This window comes from Petaurus breviceps, unplaced genomic scaffold (assembly GCF_028583685.1).
Source record: "Petaurus breviceps papuanus isolate PSGF00001 unplaced genomic scaffold, PetGlider_PUasm1.0 90639, whole genome shotgun sequence".
Taxonomy (NCBI): Eukaryota; Metazoa; Chordata; class Mammalia; order Diprotodontia; family Petauridae; genus Petaurus; species Petaurus breviceps.
Window position 1 is genome coordinate 47,730 of NW_027187296.1, and position 13,627 is coordinate 61,356.

At 41.0% G+C, this 13,627-nt stretch overlaps 1 protein-coding gene and 1 pseudogene across 2 annotated transcripts in view; one reads left to right on the plus strand and one right to left on the minus strand.

The window, feature by feature from the left end:
- The window catches only part of WDFY2 (WD repeat and FYVE domain containing 2), an 86,491-nt gene that overhangs the window by 46,261 nt on the left and 26,603 nt on the right, over positions 1–13,627 (plus strand). For both annotated transcript variants that reach the window (XM_069064576.1, XM_069064577.1), the window contains 2 exons: positions 5,652–5,764; positions 13,354–13,480. In XM_069064576.1, the coding sequence (XP_068920677.1) occupies positions 5,652–5,764; positions 13,354–13,480 (240 nt within the window). The remainder of the gene's footprint in view (positions 1–5,651; positions 5,765–13,353; positions 13,481–13,627) is intronic.
- On the minus strand, positions 1,645–3,324 carry LOC138143392 (mitochondrial import receptor subunit TOM40 homolog pseudogene; annotated as a pseudogene).

Sequence of the window (13,627 nt, forward strand, 5' to 3'; positions counted from 1 at the left end):
CCCATGTGGGGTTTTCTTGGCAAAGATGCTGGAGTGGTTTGCCATTTCCTCCTCTAGCTCGTTTTACAGATGAAGAAACTGAGACAAACAGGGTGAAATGACTTGCCCAGGGTCACACAGCCAATAAGTACCTGCGGTTGATTTTGAACTCCAGAAGATAAGTCTTCCTGACTGTAGACCTGGCACTATATCCACTGTGCCACCTTGCTATTTTTGGCACTATGGAACAAAGACAGAAAGGAAAGAGTCCCTGCCTGTTTTTTTAAACTTTTTTTAAAATTTTGAGTTTCACTTTCTCTGTCCCTCCTTTCTTTCCTCCTTGAGAAGGCAGTACATTTGAAATAGATTATACATGTGTAATCATACCATAAATATTTCCATATTAGTCATTGTGAAAGAACACCCCCCCTCCTCCAAAAAGAAAAACCAAGAAGAAAAATAAAGTTTAAAAAAAAATATGGTTCAAACTGCACTCAGATGCCACCAGTTCTTTCCCAGGAGGTGGATAGCATGATTGTATTGCTGAGAATAGCTAAGTTGATCATCATATTGCTATAATGTATACAGTGTTCTCCATCCTGTTCACTTTGCTTTGTATTGGTTCATATCACACTGTCAAGGTTTTTCTGAAGTCCTGCTGCTCATCACTTTTTATAGCATGATAGTATTTCATCGCAATCATATACCACAACTTGTTCAGCCATTCCCTAATTGATGGACATCACCTCAATTTCCAGTTCTTTGCCAAGAGCTGCTATAGAAATTTTTGTACATATAGGTCCTTTTCCTTTTTGCTTTTTTAAAAAAAATCTCTTTAGGATACAGACCTAGTACTGGTATTGCTGGGTCAAAGGGTAAGCACAGTTTTATAGCCCTTTGGGCACAGTTCCAAATCACTCTCCAGAATGGTTGGATCAGTTCACAACTCTACCAACAGTGCATTAGTGTTTCAATTTTCCCATATCCCCTCCAATATCTATCATTTTCCTTTTCTGCCATATTAGCCAGGTGTGGGGTGGTACTTCAGAGTTATTTTAATTTACATTTCTCTAAACAATAGTGATTGAGAGCATTTTTTCATATGACTATTGATAGCTTCGATTACTTCATCTGAAAACTGCCTGTTCATATCCTTTGACTATCAGTTGGGGAGTGACTCATATTTATATACATTTGACTCATATATCTGAGAAATGAGGTCTTTATCAGAGAAACTTGGTGTCAATTTTTTTTCACAATTCTTCCCATTTATCCCATTCTCTCTCCTTTCACCCTGTCCATTCTCAAAAGTGTTTTGCTTCTGACTGCCGCCTTCCCTGAGCCACGCTCCTCCCTTATATCAGCCTCCTTTCTCGTATTTTCTTCCCCACTTATTTCTCTATATGGCATTATAGGTGTCTCTACCCAGCTGAATGTGTATCCTATTCCCTCTTTGAGCCAGTTCTGATGAGAGTAAGATTCTAGTGCTCCCCCATTTTCCCTTCCAATATAAAAGCTCTTTCACACCTCTGTTATGTGAGATAATTTACTTTATTCTACTGCTCTCTTCCCCTTTCTCCCCGTGCATCCCTCTTTCTCACCTCTTTTGTTTTCGTTTTTGGTTATTATCCCATCATATTCCACTCACACTTGTGCCCTCCATCTATGTCTACTTCTTCTAACTGCCCTAATAATGAGAAATTTCTTACTTACAAGTATAAAATGTAACAGTTTAAACTTTTTGAATGCCTTCTGATTTCTCTTTCCTGTTCCCTTTTTATGCATTGAGTCTTGTATTGGAAAGTCATATTTTCTATGCAGTTCTGGTCTTTTCATCAGAAATGCTTGAAAGTTCTCTCTTTCGTTGAATGCCCATTTTTTTTTTCTTGAAGAATTATACTCAGTTTTTCTAGGTAGGTGATTCTTGGTTATAATCCTAGCTCCTTTGCCTTCTGGAATATCATTCCAAGCCTTCTGATCCTTTAATGTAAAAGCTGCTGGATCTTGTGTTATCCTGACTGTGGCACCACAATATTTGAATTGTTTCTTTCTGGCTGCTTGCAGTATTTTCTCTTTGACCTAGGAACTCTGGAATTTGTTTATAATATTCCTGGGAGTTTTTTTTCCCCTAAATTAGGAGGCAATTGGGGTTAAGTGACTTGCCCAGGGTCACAGAGCTATTAAGTGTCTGAGGCTGGATTTGAACTCAGGTCATCCTGACTTCAGGGCCAGTGCTCTATTCACCGTGTAACCTAGTTGCCCCTCCCTTTCCCCCCCACTTTTTTAGCCATGTATTTTTGTGGGTTTTATCCCCTGTAAAATGTTCTGTTTTTTCCCATAACTTACATGATTTACACTGAGAGTAGTAGGGAGAAGGGAGGGAGAGGCCAAAGGGAATGGATGGAACTGGGGAGGCTAGGATGGTGCCCCTCCCCCCCGTGTCCACCAGTGAAGCAGGGCGGGGATGCCTAGCCCATACTGTACTCTCAGCATACCAGCTCCACTTACGAGAGGAAGGAGAAAGGCCCCACCTTGGGGACCCTCCCCCATAGTCCTTCCCACCAAAGTCTCCTAGATCCTAGAGCCCTTTCTAGGAGTTGGGAGAAGGGGGTAGGAGGATCGGTCTTCTAGTATTCTGAAGTCTCTCTTCAAAAATATGAAGTCTCCTTGGCCATGCCCAAAATCTCCCCAGGTCCTTGGGTCTCCCCTCAGACTGAGCTCTTTCCCTCTCCATGGGAGCCTTAGATGCCCTTCCTCCCGAGCCTGGGAGCAAAGGGAAGAAGGGGGGGTGTGGTGGGCTCAGCTGATAGTGAGGCCAAAACCACACTGGAATTTTTTCTTTTGATGATTGAGGAAGGCACCCAGGTCCAGCATCAGGGGCAGTAAGATGCAGCTTCTTATTGCACCCATGATCCAGTTATTATCCATGGAGACTTTGAAGAGGAGGTTGGCCTTGGGACGGTCCATTTGGTAGTCCCAAAGGAGACGCTATATTCAGGTACTGACTTTGAACTCCACCCCAACTTGAAACTGGTCACTGGCTTTGTGGTAATATGTGTCATGGGACCCTGGCTGACCCATGGTCAAGATTGCCAGCCAATTAGGTACTGTGTATTCCCTGCCAAAGGCATGATGGTGCCTTTCCTGGCCTTTGGTGATAAACCAGCTCACTGCCCAAAGCCAGGCATGGAGTGATACTCTGAAGGTAGTGAGCCATTAGGATCCCTAAGCTTACCAATACATTGGGATTCTTCAGGATCACAACTGTGAAATTGGATCCCTGCATTTTTATTTTGGGAGGTGATCAGTGCATTCTTTGTATTTCTGTTTTAACCTCTGGTTCTAAAATACTGGGCAATTTTCCTTGATAATTTCTTGAAAGATGAGGCTTATGCTCTTTTGTTTTTTGATCATGGCTTTCAGGTAGTCCAGTAATTCTTAAATGATCTCTCCTTGATCTGTTTTTCCAGGTCAGTTGTTTTTTGTTGTTGTTGTTGTTTTGCTTTTTGGAGGGCTATTGGGGTTAGGTGACTTGCCCAAGGTCACACGACTATTTTTGTGTGTGTGTTAAGTGGCAGAGGCCAAATCCGAACCCAGGTCCTCCTGACTCCAGGGCCAGTGCTCTATTCACTGCACCACCTAGCTGCCCCCAGGTCAGATGTTTTTTCACTGAAATAGTTCACATTTTCTTTTATTTTTTTCATTCTTTTGATATTGTTTTATTGTTTCTTGATATCACATGGAGCCATTGGCTTCCCCTTGCCCAATTCTGATTTTTAAGAAATTATTTTCTTTTATACTGCCTTTTCCATTCAGTGATTTTTGTGGGCCATTCTGCTTTTTAAGGTGTTCTTCTCTTCAGTAGATTTTTGTGCCTCTTCCATTTGGACTATTCGGTTTTTTTAAGGTGTTATTTTCTTCATTATTTTTTGTGCCTGCTTTACCAAGTTGTTGAATCTTTTTTTTTCCATTATTTTCTTGCATCATTCTCATTACTTTTCCCAATTTTTCCTCTACTGCTCTTAGTTATAAATCTCAGTTGATTTTAAAAATCCTTTTTGAGCTTGTCCAGGAATTCTTTTTGGACCTGGCCTGAGACCAATTCATGTTTTTCTTTGAGGCTTTGGATGTAACAATTTTGACTTTGTTGTCTTTTCCTGAATTTGATTTGATCTTCCCTGTCACCACAGTAACTTTTTGTGGTCAGCTTCTTTTTTTGTTGCTTGTTTATTTTCCAGCCTATTTCTTGACTTTTAACATTATGTTAAAGATGGGCTCTGCTTCCACTGTCCCAGGTCTCAGGTCGTTTGTGCAGCTGTTTTCAGAGCTAGGTCTGGGGGGGGGGTCTAAGGAGAGGTCTGTTTCCTACTTTCCTGGCCTGTATTCTGGTCTGTGAGGTACCACAAGCACTCTTTTTCACCCTGGAACTGTGACCAGGGTCCAAACTACCCAGAGGCCACAAGCTTTGGTGTGCCTAGTGTGCCTCCTAGTCCTGGGACTTGGACTTCAACCCATATCAAAGTATGGGCAGTGCAATGGAGTCCTGTACCCAGTGCCAGCAAAGGGTCCCTCTAATCTCCTTCTGAACAGTTGTCCAGTCCCCTTATGGCTGAGAGCTCATGTGGCATTCAGGTGCCCTCAAGGCCTGCTGCTGGCTTCTCTAGTTCAAGAGCCTGGAGACTGTTTGGGCAGACTGTGCACCACTCTCACCCTTTCCTGCTGACTTTCTAGGTTGCCTTGGACTGGAAAATTGTTTCACTCAGTTCTGCCACTCTACAATTCATTTTGAGGTATTTTTAAGTTGTTTGGAGGAATTTGGGAGAGCCAGATGAGTCTCTGCTTTTGCTCTACCCATTCCAGTCCTTGCTTAAAGAAGTTTACATTCTATTAGGGATAAACAAGATGGTCTCAGATAAAGAAATAAACACAAAGTCCCACACTGAGCTCTATATTTTGCCTCTCTGTTATGTTTGTTCTCTCTATGTACTATCTTTTTTTTCTTCTTTACCTTTGAAAATCATATTAAAGCACAGTTGTCAGCTCACTTAGGCAGATTTCCAGGTTATCCAAACCATTCTGCTGTGCAAAGGGATTGATGTCTCTGCCTTACTATGGTCAAGTTATAGTCCAAGTATTTGTCTGGCTCACTAACAAATGATTCCAGAAAGGTCTCGGCCTGTAATTAGACAGATGTTGGACAAATTTCCAGTACATCAGCTCACAAAACAGGATGTGGAATGTCTCCCCCACTGTATCTGTCCTCCCTAGCCCATTGCTATATAGGGGAAAGGTCCTAAGGGCATCTCCAGGGATCCAGATTGTAGCTGATCCCAGTCAATCTAGCTATATGAGGTTGTGTTAATTTAGCCTTCTTCCAAAGGAATTTTGTAAGTCATTTTTTTAAGTGAATTTTATTATCAACCTTCCTATCAGAAAGGTTATTGGGAGTCCATTCTTTCATTTATGTTCTCGTTACAGTTAATCAAGATAAACTATAAGGTAGTTTTTACCAATTTAAGTATTGTTCTATTTCCAGCTGATCACTTGTTAGAAGTATGTAACCACTTCAGTGCTCTCTCTTGGTTTTTAAGAATTAAAAGAATTTGTTTTCTTTCCTTCATTTTCATCCATTTATCTATTCTTGATAAACATCCCTTAATGATCTATATCAGATTTGATGTTGATACCCGACACGTGTTTATGGGTGACCATTCAGGACAAGTTACAATTCTCAAACTGGAACAAGAACACTGCAGCCTTGTCACAACAATCAAAGGACATACAGGTAGGCATAAGAGTAGAGTCATTAAAATATGGCCGCAGGGCATGGGAATAAGCTACCATTTCAAACCACTGACATTATAGAGCACAAGCTACTGAGGAAAACAGAGAGGGTACAAATACTGGAATAGAGAGACTGTAGTCTCTGATTGTATTTATGTGCTGGGCGCTTATACATTCTGATTTCAGACAGCTTCAGTAGGATAAATGTCAGCGATTTCCTATAGCAGTCACAACATAAGAGGTGTCAATCTGTTTGGAAAATGATAGCTATTTAGGTTTTTTTTCATACCGTACTAAGGAGAGCTTATTTTGGCAGACATTAGTAAGACGTTGTTTGAGACTGTGGCAGTGGCCCAAACCTGTGGAGAGAGGGTGGGAGGACGTAGCTGTTTACACTGTCCCTTACTCTCGTTCCACATGGAATGGACATCCAGTTTGGTTGACTTGTGTGATGGATGCAAATGAAACACAGTTTCATTATCCTTAAACTACTTTTTAAAACAATTAAGTTCTTATTTAGTTTAGCTTTTCTATTAAGAGTCTTTGGGCTTGAAAGTATGACTCGTCTCTATACCTACATCGTACCCACCCAATATGTAGTCTAGGTATCATAATATTTCTGTGCTCAGCCCATGATTGAGCTATTAGAGAAATGATTATTCCTAGTTTTTGTAATGATTTCATAGTTGTTATATGCATACCTCAGAATACGTGATCATTAGGTGTTTTTGTGGTTCTTAAGACTCATTTGGCCAGAGCTTTTTCAACTGCATTTTGGAAATGGACCTGTGTATCTAACTTTGTTGACCTGTTAGATTGATTGGTCTACCCACTCATTAATGGCTATAGGGCAGGGATAGGTCTCTAGAGAAAGCAGATCTGGATGTGGACTTTGAATGAGACTGAGGGGAAGTAAGAGGTGATAGGATCTAGAACTGCTAGGAACCCCAAAAGTCATCTGATCCTAGTCCCTCTTTTTTCATAATGAGGAAAAATGATGTCCAAAGAGGCTAAGAGATTTACCTAAGGTCACAGTTATGAGAAGCAGGATTTGTGCTCAAGGTTCTCAGACCTCCAGAGAAGGTCCTCTTCCCACTATTCCATGTTGCCTTTCTATGTGAAATGAGGGGAATGATCCTGTTGATTGGGTAGTACCACTTTAGACATGTGAATAGATAATGTATGCAGGAAAAGCAACCGAGAAGGATAGATACCTCGATGAGGGTCGCCAGGGCCATCGATGTCTGTTGGGAGACATATTATCATGATTCTTTTCACATAGTTTGGACGATATTAAGAATAGTCTAAATGACAAGAATGAGTGATGACATTCTGCAGATTTCTTTTACAACAGTGTTGTATAGTAAAAACAAAAGATTTCAATGAATTAACTTTTATTTTTTTAAGCACCATACTATAGTGAAAAGAGACCTGATTTAGGTCTTGGAGGGTTTCCTCAGCCTTGTTTTCCTCATCTAGAAAGTATGAGTTAGACTAGATGATCTGAAGGCATCCTCTAGCCCTAACATTTTTCTCTTCTTTGATGGCAGAATTCATTACAGTCCCTAAGAGCCATGACTGCAAGGAAATTCTCCTCTGCCTGATAATACCTCTTCCATTCCCTACCCCCAACCACATTGCAAATAAAGGGCATGAATAAGCTCTCTTCAGCTTCCTCCTCTGGTGGAGCCATCCCAGTTTCTGTAACCTTTCCTCCTAACGGACATAAAGCAAACACAGGAGGGAAAAGTTGGGTTTCTCTGACTTGGAGTATTCGAAGATGGGGAGTTGGGGCTTATTTTCTGTTTTTAGATGTTTGTTATAGTCCTGTGAAAATGTCTTTAGATCCAAGTTGAGTGTAAAGTTTTTTAAGAACAAAAAAAATGGTGGTCAAGACAATAGCCTACTCTTCTAGTTGCTCAGGGTCAGATGTCAGCCTGCTGCCTTGATCATTTAATCAGTCTATTACAATATCTGGCTCACAACTAGTACTCTCTGTTCTGTGCCACTGACAACAGGAGCAAGCGGGCCTCTACAATCCTTCTGTTAACCATGCATGACCTCCTATTGTATAGATTGTAGGCCTGTACTACTGTAATTGGATTTATACACTTTTTTTCTCAGAGTTGATGGCACTCTCATCTGTTTTTTCTAACATCTCAATGGGGTAGGCAGGGAAGGAGGCAGAACCAACCACAGAGAGGTCACTAACCAATGTATAGCAGATCTTAGGTTCACATTATTATTACTGTTCCTATTATTATTTTTCATTTCCAATACTAGTTTGGTTCCAGTGAAACTCATGGCTTTTAATCTGGAACACAGGAAGCCAACAGGGCCTACTCTGGCCCACCACTCCCTTGGCAATCCCAGACTGACCCTCATGTTTCTGATGCAAAATGTAAAATTGAGTCAATTCTGGATTTCCCAACCACTCTGGGTTAATATTCCTGTTGGTAGAACAGAGGGTCACATTTGGTTAGGGATCTGTAAGGCCCCCTCTTCCAGTCACATCAAAGAATGATCCACATCCATGGAAGGATCCCTGAAGATGTACCCCATTGGTTCAAGTTTAAACTCAAAGAGGGCTCAGCACTGAACCCAAACCAGTTTTGAGAAGATAGAATGAAGTAGCTACTTGAGTCGCTACATTAGTTCTGGTTGAAGCTTAGGGTACTTCAGGTGCTGTGATCCTTGGATAGGTCCTTTTATCAATAAGCAAAACTTGGATTAGTGGTGAAGTGGCCTAAGTATTCCCTGAATCTTTATACCTAAAGACCAACGTGTAGCATTTCAACTCCTCAGACATGGAACTAACTGGTTTTATGTTCTTATGCTCCCTCTGCTGGCTCCATTTTTTTTTTATAGGCACAGGAACATTTTTTAGGGCTCTGCAGACTTCTTTGAGATGTTTGCACGAACCACAGATCTTCTACCAGAGCCTTCACTTTGTCCTACAAGTGAAAAGAAAAGTCAGACCGTGACACGCCTTGCTAATTAATATCTTTTTAACTTCTAAGATTACCAAATAAATATTTCCATTCCCTGGAGGCTTTTCAGGGAAGCAAAGTTAAGTGGCTATTTTTAGTTTTGTGAAAACAGGCCAGCTGTTGCCAGTGACTCAGTTTACACAAAAGTGCACCTCTGGTTAGAAGACCAGATTGTCTCCAGGAGCATCCCAGAGTCTCCTCAAGTTTTACAATGCATTCACACTCTTAACCTTGAGTGCAAAATAGATCCTGCAGGATCAGATGCTCTACTGGAAGTAACACAGAGGTTGTGAGGTGTGAGACTCCCTCTGGTTCTCCACTCATATGCTGCTCTTCTAAAACTTACTGACTTTCCCAAGTAGAACACCGTAGCTTTTTAGTACATGTACAGTCTCAATGTCCTAGAGATAGTGTGGTGTAATAGATAGAATGCCAGCCTTGGAGACAGAAGGCCTGGGTTCAAATCCTGTCTCAGCTATTCACTGGCTCTTAGGTTCACATTATTATAGGTTCACATCATATAGATTTAAAGTTGGAAGGACCTTAGAAGTCATCTAGTCCATTCATGAAAAGAGCTAAGTGGCCCAGTAGGTAGAGCATTGGAGCTGGAGTCAAGAAGACCTGAGTTCAAATCCACCCTCAGATATTTACTAGTTTTGTGGTCCTGGGCACAATGGCCTCAGTTTCCTCGTCTGTAAAATGGGAATAATAATAGCAGCTGGGTTATTGTAAAGACAAAATGAGATAATATTTAAAACTGTTTTATGAATCTCAAAGTGCCAAATAAATAATAGGTATTATTATTAGTCAATAAGAATTTATTAAATACCTGCTATATGTCATATACTGTGGTGGTTCTTAGCCTCAAGAAATTCACAATTTACTGTGGGAAACAATGTACAAGCAAGCCATATGCAGGGTAAACAGGAAATAATTAATGGAAGGCAGACACTAGAATTAAGGGGGAGTAGGAAAGGCTTCTTGTAGAAGGTGGGATTTTAGCTGGAACTTGAAGGATACTATGGAAGCCCAGAGGCAGAGAGAAAGAGGGAGAGCATTCCATGCAGGAGAGACAGCGTATGAAAATGCCCAGAATGGAGAAATGGATTGTCTTGTTCAAGGGAGAGGAAGGAGGCCAGTGTCACTGGATCAAAGAGAACATGCCAGGGAGTATGGTAGAAGAAGACTTGGAAAGATAGTGGAGGTGATGTTGTCACCAAGCAGGATTTTTAATTTAGACCTGGAGGTGATAGGGAGCCACTGGAGTTTATCGAGTAAGGAGGAGGAGGATGACATGGTTGAACTTGTGCTTTAGGAAAATAATTTTGGTGAATTTGAATGGAGTGGTTGAATTGGAGTGAGGAGAGATTGGAGGCAGGTAGACCCACCCAGAAGCCTGTCCAGGTTGGTAGAAATGTCAGAGAAGAAGAGAGATGATGCAGAGGTGAAAATGACACACTTTGGCAATAGTTTAAATATGGAGGGATGAGAGAGAGTGAGGAGTCAAGAATGACACTTAGATTGTGAACCTTGAGGACTTGAGTTTGGTGGTACCTCAACAGTAAAAGGGAAGGAAGGGGAGAGGTCCAAGGGAGGGGGAAGATAATGAGCTCTGTTTTGGACATGTTGAATTTAAGGTCTACTGGAAATCCAGTTTGAGATATCTAATAGACAGTTGAAGATTTAAGATAGGAAGAGAGCTTAGGACTGGATAAGTAGATTTGAGAATCATCAGTATAGAGGTGATAACTGAATCCATGGGAGTCAATGAAATCAACAACACAGGAAGCAAAAATCTCTTTTCATATAATTCTAATATCAGGATAATTCATATAATTCTATATCCTGTGTTCTGTGAATTTTCCCCCCATAATTTGTATTTCAGTATTATTGATTTCCTTTTATTTTATACATTTAAAAATATTATAAGGAAGTGTTTGTAGGCTTTGTTAGAGGATGGGTGCTTGGCAAGGTGTGAATATAGGTAGCCATTCTTGTTGTGAAAAAAGTACTTTAAATGCTATTCAAATGAAAGTTATTGTTCTTCTGATTGTAGACTATGCCAGGTATTTCCATACCTGGTTTTACTGTACTCACATGATATTAAGGAGTATTGCAAAATTTTCAAAAATTAACAAAAATATATCATAGAGAACATGGGGAAGGGAAAGAGTCAAAGGTGAGAAATGTTGCAAAAAAAAATTAAATGAGGGGATATTATAATTCTAAAAAGATGTAGTCATTGGGAGGAATGGTGGGTTACTTTTTCAAAGTTATTACCACATGATCATGAAAGTTATGTTACCAGGGGCAGCTAGGTGGTGCAGTGAATAGAGCACCGTCCCTGGAGTCAGGAGGACCTGAGTTCAAATTTGGCCTCAGACACTTAACACTTACTAGCCATGTGACCTTGGGCAACTCACTTAACCCCAATTGCCCTGCCTCCCCCCTCCAAAAAAAAAAAAGAGAGAAAATAAAGTTATATTACCAAAAAGAAAAAACCTTCCCATTGTGCATGTTTTATAATAAAGTAAGCAAGCTGATCATTTATTTGTTGAGAGTAGTAGGAAGAGAGGAGTCCCACTTACAGAAATAAAATTTTGCATTTGAGACTGGAGAGGATGAGCAGATATTGTAGCTTATTGTTTTTATGATAAATATGTTGACATATGGTGACAAAAATATTATTGATAAAATTGTGGGGGGCAGATCTGAAGGGGGGACATGAGATGCATAGTGATTTTTCTTAATGTGGTCTTTTAGGAAAGATTTTGAATAAAATTTGAAGTTGAAGAGAAATTTATATGCAGAAGAGTTTCAGAGAGCAGGAGATTTGGAGAAAAGACTGGTGCTAACTTGTATTAAATCGTGTCAAGGAAATAGGATACTGCTGAAGGAGGTGAGGAAGAGATTGAGACAGGAGAATAGGCTTAATAAATTGTCTGGGTGAATTGGAGAAAATGATGCAGAAACAATGAAAAGCAGAGAATGATGATCTATTCAAAAGCTATTCATTATAATCAGGTCACTTGGAATATACATATATGTACATAGATTTTTTTCCCTCTCTAAAAAAATTCTCCTGAGAAAGCATTATAGAAGAGAAACTTAAAAAAAAATCTGCTAATCATTGGAAAACCATGAAAGTGGAAATCATCAATTACAGACAAGGAAGAAGTAGTGAGTGTGTGTGTGATATTCATACGTGCACACACACACACAACTTTTGTTCCCATCTCTTTAAAAAATTCTTGAGGCAATAGAGCACTGCCTCTAGAGTCAGGAGGACCTGAGTTCAAATCCAGCCTCAGACACTTAACACAAAACTAGCCATGTGACCTTGGGCAAGTCACTTAACCCTAATTGCCCTGCCCTCCCCCCTCCAAAAAAAAAGCAAAAAAAAAATTCTTGAGGCAAACACAAGGCACATTTTTTTTCTCCCTAGTAGTTTCTGTTGAATGTAGTAGCTTGGGGTGGCCAGGTCACACAGCGAGTAAGAGCACCGGCTCCAGTGTCGGGATGACCTGTGGATCGAATCCGGGCTCAGATACTTAGCACCCACCCAGAAACACCTGGCCGTGTAACCTTGAGCAAGTTACTTAACCCCAATTGCTTAGGGGAAGCCAGGTGGCTCAGCAAGTAAGAGCACTAGCTTCTGTGTCGGGATGACCTGGGATTCAAATCCGGGCTCAGATACTTAGCACCACACCCAGAAATAACTGGCCGTGTAATCGTGAGCAAGTTACTTAACCCTGATTGCTTTAAAAAAAAAATGTAGTAGCTCATAAAGTAAGATGTCTTCTAGGTAGTGTGTTACAACAGCTGTCAGGAATGCTCTTTCGTGTAATAGCTAACACTTAGATAGCGCCTTGGTGGCTAGGTGGTATAGTGACTAGAGTGCCAGACCTGAAGTCAGGAAGACTCGTCTTCCTGAGTTCAAATGTGGCCTCAGACACTGGCTGTGTGACCCTGGGCAAATCATTTAACCCTGTTTGCCTCAGTTTCTTCATCTGTAAAATGAGCTGGAGAAGGAAATGGTAAACCATTCTACTCTTTTTGCCAAGAAAACACAACTGAAAAATGCCTGAATAACAAATATAGTGCCTGCTTTGGCCAGGCATTGTGCTTTGTGCCAGGCACTTTATGCTGATCTTCACAACAAACCTGAGAGGTAGGGGTATTATTATCCATACTTTACAGATGAGGAAATTTAGGCAAATAGAGATTAAATGACTTGTCCAGGGCCACACAGCTGGTAAGTATCTGAGAATGGATTTGAATTCAGATCTTTCGGACTCCAGGCCCAGTGCCCTCTCCATTGCACCACCTGGCTGTCTCAGTATGTTCCTTGGCTCCTCAGTGTCTTATATTTGTCTAGTATTACAAAAGCTACTGGTCTTTGCAATGTGCATGCAGCCTTTCTTCCTTCCTTGGTGGGGCAGTAAAAGAATGGATTTGGTTTCATTACTCCATAGTCAGTCCTACCAGGTGCGCACAGAGCCTGGAAGGTTTCCTCTTTTAGGACTCCCATCTGCTATATTCTATGTAACCTCATTTTCTTACTGTATGTGTGCATGTAACTGTGTCTTTCTTCTTGTAGGTGGGGTGACAGCTTTATGCTGGGACCCAGTCCATCGAGTGCTGTTCTCTGGCAGTTCTGATCACTCTGTCATCATGTGGGACATTGGTGGAAGAAAAGGAACAGCCATTGAGCTCCAAGGACACAAGTAAGTCAGGGAGAACCTGTTGCCCCCGCTGCCGCTGCGTTCTTTTATAGAAGAAATGTGAGCCGAGCCTTTCAGTTGGAGGCTACAGGAAAGGGCCTTGCCCAGTCACTGATCAGACCTTAGCATATGAAACCCTCTGTGTTAAAG